At 44.4% G+C, this 12,941-nt stretch overlaps 1 protein-coding gene across 3 annotated transcripts in view; it reads right to left on the reverse strand.

Moving 5' to 3' along the window:
* Window positions 1-412: 412 nt before the first annotated feature.
* LOC137562508 (NXPE family member 3-like) overlaps window positions 413-12,941 on the reverse strand; it is a 106,649-nt gene continuing 94,120 nt past the window's right edge. For all 3 annotated transcript variants that reach the window (XM_068273910.1, XM_068273909.1, XM_068273908.1), the window contains 2 exons: window positions 3,402-3,608; window positions 413-1,091 (listed from right to left, as the gene is read on the reverse strand). In XM_068273910.1, the coding sequence (XP_068130011.1) occupies window positions 556-1,091; window positions 3,402-3,608 (743 nt within the window). In that variant the 3' untranslated portion in view covers window positions 413-555. The remainder of the gene's footprint in view (window positions 1,092-3,401; window positions 3,609-12,941) is intronic.

The raw sequence follows: 12,941 nt of genomic DNA on the forward strand, positions 1-12,941 counted from the left end.
AATAAGATAAACTCACCTGGGGCTCCCCTCAGCCCCCTGCAGCCGATCGGTGCCCTTGCAGCTCCGCTCCGATGCCTCTGGACCCGCCGGCGACGACTTCCGGTTTGGCCGTCTCCGGCCGACAGGCATGGGAACGCAAGTGATTGTTCGCATTCCCAGCCTGTATATCGCCCCCTATGCTGCTATTGCGACCTCCTGGCCGCAATAGCAGCATAGGGGGCGATATACAGGCTGGGAACGCGAACAATCACTCGCGTTCCCATGCCTGTCGGCCAGTGACGGCCAAACCGGAAGTGTTCGCCGGCGGGTCCAGAGGCATCGGACCGGAGCTGCGAGGGCACCGATCAGCTGCAGGGGGCTGAGGGAAGCCCCAGGTGAGTTTATCTCATTTTTTTTTTTTTACTTTAGGTTATCTTTAAGTGTTTAAATGTTGCAGGATTGCTAACATTCACACGTTTGTTAGCAAAAAGTTTGTTAGTAAAACAGGTTAAGGCCAAACTGACCCTATCCCTCCTTGCCCTGGTCTTGGTTATTATATAAACCATTAGCTCAGCTTTACTGAGGACATATAAATGACAGCATTAAGTCCACCTCATTTTTAATAATAATCCTTGGAGGGTGGAGGTTTTCCGGTTCTCTGTGGCAGGAGGTCATCTGCCACACATCAAGAATGATCACTGGCAACTTCGAGAACATGGCCCTCATTATAAGGTCCAGCTGCAATGACAACCAATCACTTCCATGTTCGTACCGGTAGCCAGTGTTGGCAGACTTGAAGATGACCTTTGTTTTGGGGCTGCGTTCTAGCAGCCGAGATACCGCTTTCCGAATCTGATGTAGCCTTTTTATGTATCGTCCTACAGGGAAAGACAGAAAGTGGCTCCAGCAATTCAACACAATAACAAAATTTTCATGGGCTCCCAGTGCATCCAGTTCTGAAGCAATATAATGTAGATCATTTACTCGAAGAATCTCCATGCGTAGAGGCCTGTGATGGGGTCTCCACTGGACCAAATAGTCATTTTCTGCATCTGTAGCCAGCAGAGGACCCGTGTTGTGATGAGCCACGTGAAGATGGATCTCCTTAAGAGCTAAAAGTTCAGACACAGAATGGAATTGTATGTTACAGAGTTAATGTATGTATGTGTTGGTAAAATAATAATATTAAAAATGCCAACATCTTATTACACACTGTATAAAGCATTCCTTAAAGGGAACCAGAGACGAACAGCATTGAAAAAATGAAAAAGCTTTTATACATACCTGGGGCATCCTCCAGCCCCATAAGCCTGGATTGCTCCCACGCCACCGTCCTCCGCTGCCTTTATCGCCGCTACCGGGTCCCGTCACTTCCAGCGGATGCGGCCAATTGTACGCAAGAGCAGGGAATCCCTCCATATCCTTACGCATGCGCCTCTATACTATGCAGGCGCATGCGTAAGGATATGGAGAGAGTTCCTGCTCTTGCGTACAATTGGCTGCGTCCGCCGGTAGTGACGCACTGCGCTTGCGTCGACTGGCTCGACTGGCCAAAAGTACGGGATCCGGTACCGGTGGATAGAGGCAGCAGAGGACGGCAGCGTGGGAGTGATCCAGGCTTATGGGGCTGGAGGAAGCCCCAGGTATGTATAAAAGCTTTTTTGCAACGTCTCTGGTTCTCTTTAAAGGAGTTATCCGGGCAACTTTAATAAAATAAACACTACTTACCGGGGGCTTCCTCCAGCCCCAAGCTCCCAGGACCTCCCTCGCCGCATCTCTGCTCTCATCCGTTCATCGGAGCTCCGACCCGGTCCCCGGCGATGACGTCAGAGCGACCTGGAGGTCGCTCTGTACTGCGCCTGCGCGATCGGCGCTGTCAATCACCGCCACGTGGGCTGGAGCGGACTGCGCAAGCTCAGTAGTTCTGCGCCTGCGCAGTTTGCTCCGGCCCACGTGGCGGTGATTGACGTCATCGCCGGGGAGCGGGTCGGAGCTCCGGCAAACAGCTGAGAGCAGAGATGCGGCGAGGGAGGTCCTGGGAGCTTGGGGCTGGAGGAAGCCCCCGGTAAGTAGCGTTTATTTTATTAAAATTACCCGGATAACTCCTTTAAACTACAAACTCATCTTAGTAGAGGAAAGCCCGAGATAGTTCAGAGGCTTCCCCTATTGTCTTTCTAAAAAAAAAGCTTTTATTGAAAACGTTAACCAAATACAAGAATCAATAGCAAGTATAGAAAAAGCAACATAAGATACCAAAGTACAATATATTCAAAAGCTGAGGAGAGATATCACCCAGATTAATCCAGCATTGTGCAAAAATCTCAACACTTGTATAGAACACGAGTAAAGTCAGGTAGTTAACTTGAAAATTAGTGTAGGATAAATTTATAGCAGAGAAAAGATCAGATCAAAGTTTAAGAAAACTTATAAAGAAAGAGAAAAGAAAAGGTCATATCCTAAAGATGCATTTTATAAACCGATTTTATAAGCCAACCTTATGAACTTTATGAAACAACTCTATGAACCAACCCAGCTCGGCAGGAGACTGCGCAACATAGGGGAGTAAGTCAAGTAGTATGTTTCAATGTATTTAGGGTCCAGTTATATGTGAGGTGATGCAGCCATCAGGGTCTTGTAGTCATCAGAATATTGAAAGTTGACCCAGACTGCCCATATCTTTGTATAAGAATCAGCTCTGTGTCTAGAAAAACCAGAACAATCTCCTCCATCTCAGCAATTTTCTCAATTTTCTGAAGCTACTGTGCTAGCGTAGGGGGCTTATCAGATTTTCACAAGATCGGGATTACTGCTCTTGCCTTATTTATCAAATGAATTAGGATTTAATGTTTGTGGGATTTAACAGAGAAGGGGACATTTTGCAGTAAGTAAACATCGGGTGAGAAAGGGATCGACAGTGTGGATATTTTATTTCTTTGACCAGAAATGCACTCCTTTCCAAAAAGATATAAGTTTAGGGTAGTACCAGAGTATATGAAGTAGATTTCCACCAAACATTTCACAGCTCCAGCATCTGCTGTCCTGCTGCAAACTGGCTTGGTATTAATAAGGTAAAATGTGTACATACAAATGAAATAATATGACAGAAACTATAATGTTACAAGTTTCAAAACCATATTTCAAAAACTTGAATGTTCTAATGTTGAAAACAAGATTTCTCGGGCATCCTAATTTCTGCTTTGAGCGCCATATTAATGATATTTGCATTATCGCCTATGGCAGTGTCCAAATCATCCACCAGCAACCGAGGCCCTTTCTTCCTGCTTCCCATGTATCTATGCTCCTTGTAATTGTGTGTTGTGTACTGTGTGCAACAGAAAATGTTGGTGATGATATATTGATAAATAGTAATAATAATTAATGACATTTGTAGTGTGTATGGTCTATACTGTGTTAGGCCTTACTTGGTATAAAGTTCAAAAGGTATTCCCACCACTGTCGTAGGGTGGAGTCTCCAAACATGTAGACTATCTTCCCAGAAAGACATTTGGCTGCTCTGGTTGGCTCGTCAAAATGTTGGTTTGAACAGGTCAGCGACTGCCAGGCATCTTGGTAATAATATCCTGAGGGATCTGGGTTCTGTAGTCCAGGGACGCATTTGACATTTTTAACTAAATTATGAGAAAATAGGAAAAATTACCAGCAACGTTATCATCATCATCCTTTATCATCATTTGCATTACGTGATACATGGCATAATAAATCATCAAAAGTTTCAACAAATTCACATCAAGAGATTGTTTCACTGTATGGACCAGTCATGGTTGTTGTGGCTATGTCCCTATGGATTTAGCAATTACTTTATCACTACCTATGACCCTTACTTATATCAATATGTTTTCATGCTTTCTTTTTTTTTTTTTCCTCAGGTTTCACCTACTATAGTTTTAATATTAAAAGAGTTGTTGTAGAGAAAGACTACAAATGTTATGTGGCTATTTATTCTGTCTAACACAAAACTCAAAGTATGTTGCTGGTACAATGTATGTTGACAATATCTTATTTTGCAATTAAACCCTATTTTTGATATTGTGGTTATTTTTTTTTAATTTTATTTCAGCTATGACAATATTTAACTACACTGAGACGACTTAACGCCATATGGTGGTGGCAAAGTTCCTCCACGTGCCTTATGGTGTCATCTCGCGAGAGGTGGGATTTGACAGGAGCTCACACAAGCGCTCTCTCCTGTCAATAAACATAGCAGGGCACAGCGAACAGCCTGCCAGCTGCTGATCAGTGCAGGCAGGCTGTTTTTTCATATTTATATGCCTAAATGTATTTATATAGCACTGACATTTAACACAGCACTGCACAGAGTATTGCCTTGTCACATAACTGTTCCTCAGAGGTGCTCACAATCTAATCTCTAACCTAGGTCAAGAGCATATGTCTATGTATCTATTGTCTAGGGCCATTTTTTTTTAGGGGGGGGGGGGGGGGTTCTTGTTTTGTTTAAATACACAGTGGGTTGCAAAAGTGTTCCAGGCACCTATTGTCAGCGACAGGAGGACATGAGGTGCCTGGGAGTTATTTTTGAACAACATCAACCTTCAGTTCCCTGCAAATTTGGCCTGGTTTTTCTGTAGGTGCTGTGGTAACACCGCTAGGTGCCATGGCCTAGACTGCCTGCTGCCATGTATGTCCTTCTGCTCCTGCATTAAACCTCCTGTCTGTGTTCCCACCACCACCACCAGGGTTCACTCCGTTATGCGCTGCTGCCACAAGCTACTTAACACACCCTCAAAATAGCTACTATTTCTGTTCGTGTGTAAAATAAAATATATATATATACACAGTGGCTTGCAAAAGTATTCGGCCCCCTTGAAGTTTTCCACATTTTGTCACATTAATGCCACAAACATGCATCAATTTTATTGGAATTCCACGTGAAAGACCAATACAAAGTGGTGTACACGTGAGAAGTGGTTCGAAAATCATACATATGGAATTCCAATAAAATTGATTCATGTTTGTAGCAGTAATGTGTGTGTGTGTCTATGTATATATACTGTGTAGCTGTTTTGCAAAGAAGAATGGGCAAGGATTTCAGTCTCTAGATGTGCAAAGCTGTTACAGACATTCCCTAAAAGACTGGCAGCTGTAATTGCAGCAAAAGGTGGTTCTACAAAGTATTGACTCAGGGGGCCGAATAATTACGCACACACCACTTTGCAGTTATTGATTTGTAAAAAATGTCTGGAATGATGTACGATTTCCGATCCACTTCTCATGTGTACACTACTTTGTATTGGTTTTTCACATGGAATTACAATAAAATTGATCCATGTTTGTGGCAGTAATGTGACAAAATGTGGAAAACTTCAAGGGGGCAGAATACTTTTGTTGCAACCCACTGTGTATATATATATATATATATATATATATATATATATAGTGTGTCTAATTCCTCCTCATTTCTCTATATTCACAAAATTTTATCCCTCCCGTGTCACCTTGTCACCTGACTGCCAAGGCACAGATGGCAGATAAGCTCATTTGAAAGCACAGGATGACAGTATATCCAATTACAGTTACTGATTTTTGTCTGGATTTTGACTACTCTCTGCCTGACTTATTTGTGCAGTTTCACAATTTTTAAAGTTTATTCATAAATTTAATTAAATCAACAAATGTGTGTTTCATTCTTTTATCTACATGCAGAATGTCTACCAGGCTTTTATTCAGACATATTTTGGTGAGCTATGACTGAAAAATTATAGACCTAAAATTCTTGAAATAAATGTACCGCTTTTGACTCATAATTCCAGACAGAAATGCACCGCCAGGGAGGTTAAACCCCCAGCATGCAAGAAAATGCACCATTTTTATAGTACTGTTTCTACTACTTTTGACAATTTTTTTTTTTAATTGTGAAATGCTGAAAAGTTATTTTAAAGAGAAGATGAAAAACGATCACCTAGGAGATAACTTAGGAAAAAAGGACATTGCATATGTGCCCATGTGTCTCCCTTTTAGTTGTCCTTATTAAAGGACACCCGAAGCAAAAATAAACTAATTACATAAATGATTGTTTATCTATCTTCCTTCTAAAATGGATTTTTTAAAATAATCCACAGTTTTATTTTATGTGTAAATGTATTTTTTAAGTTTTCTACTTTTAAGTTTTATTGCTCAATGACACATTCATTAAAGTATGCAAGAGCTAAAATGTATGAACTATTGGCCCTTTGTATCTCTTTCTTGCTCTCAGAAGCCATTTTCTGATAGGAAAGTGTTTTATAGTTGGAATTTCCTATCAGTGAGGGTCACACTGTAGTCACTTCCTGTCTGAGTCAGGACTGAGTCAGCCACTTACATACCTGATATTTAACTCTTTCAGGCAGAGAAATAAAAAAAGGAACACAGCCTAGTTATTTGTGTGCTAGGCACTGTACATACACATGTCTCTCTCATCCTGTCACATGTCACCTCGGGTATCCTTTAAAGTAGCTGGCCAATATGTTACCCTCTATAGTGCCTTTCTTATAATGCTCAATCTCTCTGCTGTATGTCCCTTAACCTCCTTAGCGGTAACCAGGTGTGTGACACGGGGTAAGCCGCCGGAGGGTTCCGCTCAGGCCCGGCTAGGCCGATTTACATAATTTTTTTTTTGCTGGACGCAGCTAGCACTTTGCTAGCTGCACCAGCACACTGATCGCCGCCGGCCGTTGCGGCGCGCCCCCCCCCCCCCCCAGACCCCGTGCGCTGCCTGGCCAATCAGTTCCAGGCAGCGCCGAGGGGTGGATCGGGACTCCCAATGACGTCCTGACGTCACTGACATCATCCCGCCCCGTCGCCATGGCCGAAGGCGATCGAAGCGGGCGGGGGGATGCCGCTGAGCAGCGGCTATCATGTAGCGAGCCCTGGGTTCGCTACATGATTTAAAAGAAAAAAAAAAAACTGCTGCGCTGCCCCCTGGCGGAATTTTTCATACCGCCAGGGGGGTTAAATAGCTTTTCTGCTGTACTTTATACATTTGTACCTGTGCAGTGTCCCTTTCTAGTGACCACTGTGCTTTTCCCCCACATAGCAGACCCTGTGTTCCCCACATAGTGTTTGCTGCTCTGCGTCTCCTTATGTTTGCCTCTTTGCCTACTGATAGAGACATCTATGATTTTTATTTTCTGGGGTGGTTTAATAGTCCCCTCTCTTCCTCCTGTATTTCCCTGCTGGTATTGAGCCCTCCTTCCTCTCATATTTCTTTCAGCCCCATGTCTAGGGGCGTGCAGGCCATGCGGTTGCCCCAGGGCCGGATTTACAGTTCAGGAGCCTATAGGCACAGACATTCTGGCGCCCTAAACCCCACCCTTCACTACAAGCCGCACCCCCAAGTCACGCCCTCTTTTCTTACCAGACAGCGTCTGCCTGTGAACTCGCAAATGTGAGCCAGTGTCACCCTATACAAAAAGTCAACTTGCAGCCTGGACATGAAACCTCCCCCTCCATAAAGCATACCTCCTGTACCATGGCAGGGGAGAGGGGGGGGGGAATTGTCCTTGCTTAACTATGGGAGGCTGCTTTTCTAGCCTTCCATCTATGTGGGCTGCATCGCGGGAGTCCGCTGTGACCGGGAGTTCAAAGATTTTACCTGTGGAATGTGCTCCTGGTCGTTGCAATGCATTCTGGGAGCTGTAGTTCGTAGATGTGAGTACATCTCTCGCCAAAGTGATGTATGGTCGGACTACATCTCCCAACATGCATAGCAACAGATGGAAACATGTTCCAGAGGTGGACTCTTTGAACTCTGAATCGCTTTGGCACACTCCAGAGGGGCTACGGGAGCAGCCGCCCACAAGCACTGGCGCTCCCCTCAATGGCACACTGCGTTACAAACCTCTCTCATGGGGAGGATTAAACGGAAAAAGGTCCTGGGTCCAGTGCACTTTAACGCACGCACGCACGCACGCACACACACACACACACACGTGCACGCATGCACGTACACACACACACACACACACACACACATAGACACACGCAGGATCCAGTGAAAGTTAACACACATCACACACACACACATGATCCATTACAAAATAACACACACAGAGCAGGAGGAGGAAGATATGTCATGCTTCTGTGTGGAAGCGGAGGAAGATGAGGTGTTCTGTGTTAAATAGTCAACTAAGTACTGACAATATTGGGGTTTGATGGCACGCGCCTTCTCCTGAACACTGTACTTTGGTTGAGGGCCGCACGAAATCACGACAGCGCAACCTCGAACAGATCTGCCAGGTGGCCTGCCTCTGCCTTTTGTTGTGTCCATATTGGGGGGGGAATGAAGTGAAAGGTATGCACTGACTTGACTAATACAATGTGCAGTCACACAGGTGCAGTTAACAGGTATGCACGGAGTGGTATATCACACTGTGTGCATTCACGTAGGTAGGTGGGTGCACTGTGAACAACAGGTAGGTAAATGTAGTGATGGGTATTATAATGTGCACCTGTCACACACAGACCGGTACTGGACAGGCACAGTGACACTGCATGCGCTCACGTAGGTAGGTGGGTGGGTGCACTATGAACAGCAGGTAGGTATATGCAGTGATATAAAAAATTGGGGTTTACCATAGAATTACAGTCCAACCGTGCAATGACATCTACTTATTCACTTGGACATTGGCGCAGCCAATATAAATAACATAAGGAAGGGATACACAAATTGGCCTCAAGCACCGTTTCATCTTGGTCCAATCATTAACTCTTTATTGCATGATCAATTATCAAGTTACAAGTAGGCTCCTTTAAGGAACCAATACACAGATAGCATTAAAAACTGTTTCTGCGCAGAATGCAGTTTATTTTAAAACCGAAGAGCCTTCCCACATATCCCCCAGATGTTCAATCTAGGCTTGTGTGCATGGAGTCTGTCAAAAGGACTCTTATGCTCCATGCACGCAAGCCCAGGCTGCCTAGCTGTCACTTAACAGCACACCACCATACACACAGCAGCTGCTTTCCCCCTAATGGGGATGAGTCCTTTTGTTGTTTGCAAAAAAGCTGCAGCATAAAGCATTGGCCGGCTAAGCACTAACACAGTTCCACAAAGCTTTGCAAGCAGTTAGGAAGCAATACTAGACAAGCATCATTCCTCCAATCATATGTCAGTATACTTGCGCCAACCTGTTGACCGTGTCCTTCCCTCACTTGCTCCGCATGTCCTCTCGCATCCTGGTGTCTGATACTGTCCTTTTTAGGATGGTGGGCATGCAACGCATGCTCTCCTCGGCGGGACCCAACTCTGCCGTGGTCGCTTTCGGAATTCGCATGCAACGTGGACGTGCCCAGAGTGTCCTCACACATACAGGGCCCCTTGGCTCTGGGACAAGCACAGTTTGCCTGGGCTGGCGTAGTGTGGCTTAGACATGCTGGCTGACAGTGTCGGCGTTAGGCAGTGGGGACGCTTGACTAGCGTGGATCTGCGATAGGCTCCTCCCACCGACGCGGTTCGCGTCACATGACGCTTCTTCAGGGCGTTGCTTAGGGGTACTGGATCCATTGTTTTATAGGAGAGCTGAATCGCTTCCTAGTATGACTCACCAGCCTCTGCTGATGTCATTGTTGTTCATGTCAACAAACTTTATTGCTCCCACCATTCTTTACACAGTTGTTCCCAAAGAGAATAATCCAATTTCACAGTCACATTTCCTTTAGTTCATTTATTTTGATCAATTTCGTTTTTATAAATCAAAAGAATTTTCTTTTTTAATAATAGTAACATTTCGGATCGTAGCAACATATACCAACACTTTTCTTCTCTCTGGCGCCACCTCGTGGGCTTTTTCTATATTACAATTAAACTGACTGTTTTCACATATATATTCACCTGTATCAGTCATGCTTGCACTCATGCATTTAGCTTACTAATTCCCATTGGGCTGCAACCACAGAGGCAGCATTAAATGTTTTGGGGACAAGTGACTGCGGGCCTCTTTTCAGGGTATATATTTTGATTTTAATTTTATTTTTTATACCTATACATATATAATTATGTCCTTTTTCTCCTTATCGTTTATAGGCCATTTGACGTAGGAAGGGGGTCAGATTTAAATCTGAATAGAAGCCATGCGGCTCCACAGTGTCCAATCTATAGATCCACATGGACTCCTTTCCTAAACGTACGTCATCAAAGTCTCCCCTCCTTTCAGATAGATTCAACTAATATATGGCTTTCACTTTTGTACCCTTCAGTGAGGCTCCATGTTGTTTTCTATAGTGCTTGTATAATGGCATTTCCACTTCCCCCTCCTCAAACTCCCTAAAATGTTTTAAAATTCTTGATTTGAAATCTCTTCTAGTTTTGCCCACATACATTAACTTACATGGGCACTCCATTACGTAGATCACTCTTTCGGTATCACAGTTCATAAAACCGTTAATTTTATATGTACAATCACCATTGGTTTTTGTGAATGTTTTCGTTGTATCTATATATGGGCAGATTTTACATTTCCCGCACTTAAACATACCCCTACCTGATCTACCTCGTAACCATTCACTTCCCTCCCTCGTCAGTTTAAATTCACTCCTCACTAGTTTGTCTTTTAAATTTGGTGCCCTCTTTGCTGTCAACACCGGTCATGGCCCCACTATTTTTTCAATGTCAGGGTTGTCCTTAGAATGCCCCAGTGTTTCTCCAAGAGCTGTCGCAGCTCTTCCCATAGAGACCCATAGGGAGTGATTATCCTCAAATGACTCTCTTTTGGATTGTCACACATTGACTTAGATGACAATATGTCAGTTCTTGCATTACTCCATGCTTTTTTTGACCGCTGATTTTAAGATTCTATGTGAATAACCCCGCTCCCTGAATCTGGAGTACATCTCTCTCGATTCAGTCCTAAACTGGTTGTCAGTCGAACAATTCCTGCGAATGCGCAGGAATTGACTATATGGAATGGACCGTATCAGGGCAGGGAATGATGGCTGGCAGTGTGGAGGACACTATCCCCCGCCGTCGGCTTCCGATAGGTGGAGGTGGAAATTCATCCCTCCTCCACCTTTAACCGAAGGTCAAGAAACAACATCTCCACATCACTCACAGTGTATGTGAGATGAATGTTTCGCCTTTTGCCATTCAACTTATATATATAAGCTGAGAGTGCCGATTCTGTGCCCCTCCACACTACCAGCACATCATCTATAAAACAAAGCCAGAGGGCGAAATGTGCCCTGAATTCTGGGTCTGGGAAGACATCTTGCCTCTCCCAGAGCCCAAGATGCAGACATGCATATGCCGGGGCACATGCCACCCCCATCGACGTTCCCCTGACCTGTCTGTAGTACCTGCCATTGAACTTAAAACAGTTAAATTTTAGCACCAGGCTCAATGCCCAAAGTAGCATATCATTATGTTCAGCTGCTTCATAACAGCTTTCCTCAAGAAAAAAGTCAGCTGCCCTGAGCCCCTCCTCATGTGGGATCGACATGTACAACGATTCCATGTCGATCCCAACAAGGAGGGACCCAGGGGGAACGGAGAAGTCCTCCAGCACCTTGAGGACATCTCGACTGTCCTTTACATATGATGGGAGTTGCATAACTAGAGGTTTTAATTTTTCATCAATTAGTCTACCCAGTCTTTCACAAGGTCCTCCGCACCCCGATACTATCGGGCGACCCGGTGGGTTGACCGGGTTTTTATGGATTTCTGGAATAAAATAAATTGTTGGTACATTGTAATTTGTGACTAGCAGGTACTCCCATTCCTCACGGGTAATAATCTGCTTTTCACGTGCCTCATCAACCCAATGGTTGTTCTTATCTTTTATTTGTGGAAAAGGATTACTTGTCAGTCTTTCATACGTATTTTCATCAGACAGTTGCCTCATTGCTTCACTCACATAGTCACTCTCATTAAGTAGTACGATATTGCCCCCCCTTATCAATTGGTTTGATGATTAAGTTTGGGGCTTCCTTTAATTCATCTACTGCTTTTCTTTGTGCTGCTGTTAAATTATTTAAATTGACAGAATTCCTATCCCAATTTTTGTTTTTTAATTCATTGTTCAGAGTTTCAAGGAATACCGACAGATGTCGGTTGTTTGACAGGGGGGGCATAGTAGTTGCACGTTTACGTAAAGATGTGGTGAGTGGGGCACATGTTCCCTGATTGTCGTCCTCATCAATGACGTCACCTCCTTCATCGAGGAGAATTTGTAGGTTTATAATCGCCTCCCTATCTTCTGCTCTCAGGGTTCCCTGCTGGTTCAAGTCACCCAGATTTTTTTTTGTGCTTTGTTCTCCACCACAACCAATGGATTTCCACTTATGGTGCAATTTTAACATTACCTTCCTTAGGAATTGGTTGACATCCTTATAGATTTCAAAGGTGTCACCAGTGGCGGTGGGGGATAAAGATAATCCCTTAAACAGCACCTCAATATGATTGTTGTTGAGTTGCAAGGTGGATAGATTTATCACTACCCCTGAGGGATCTAAATTCAAAAGTTCTCCCGGTACAATCTGTTGCTCCTTGTTACCCTCCACCATTCTCCATCTGAGCTGTTCTCCGTTGCCACCCCCTCCCCTTGTAGTTTTTTCCTTTTCCTCTATCTTGTTTCCTCTATAAGTTTGTTGACATGAACAACAATGACATCAGCAGAGAGGCTGGTGAGTCATACTAGTAAGCAATTCAGCTCTCCTATAAAACAATGGATTCAGTACCCCTAAGCCACGCCCTGAAGAAGCATCATGTGATGCAAAATGCATCGTGGGAGGAGCCTATTGCCGCACTCCGTTAGTCAAGCGTCCCCACTGCCTAACGCCGACACTGTCAGCCGGCATGTCTAAGCCAAGGTGCCCTGTATGTGTGAGGACACTCTGGGCATGTCCGCGTTGCATGCAAATTCCAGAAGAGACCACGACAGAGTCATGTCCCGCCGAGGAGAGCATGTGTTGTGTGCCCACCATCCTAAAAAGGACACGGTCAACAGGCTGGC

Source organism: Hyperolius riggenbachi, chromosome 3, assembly GCF_040937935.1.
Source record: "Hyperolius riggenbachi isolate aHypRig1 chromosome 3, aHypRig1.pri, whole genome shotgun sequence".
Lineage (NCBI taxonomy): Eukaryota > Metazoa > Chordata > Amphibia > Anura > Hyperoliidae > Hyperolius > Hyperolius riggenbachi.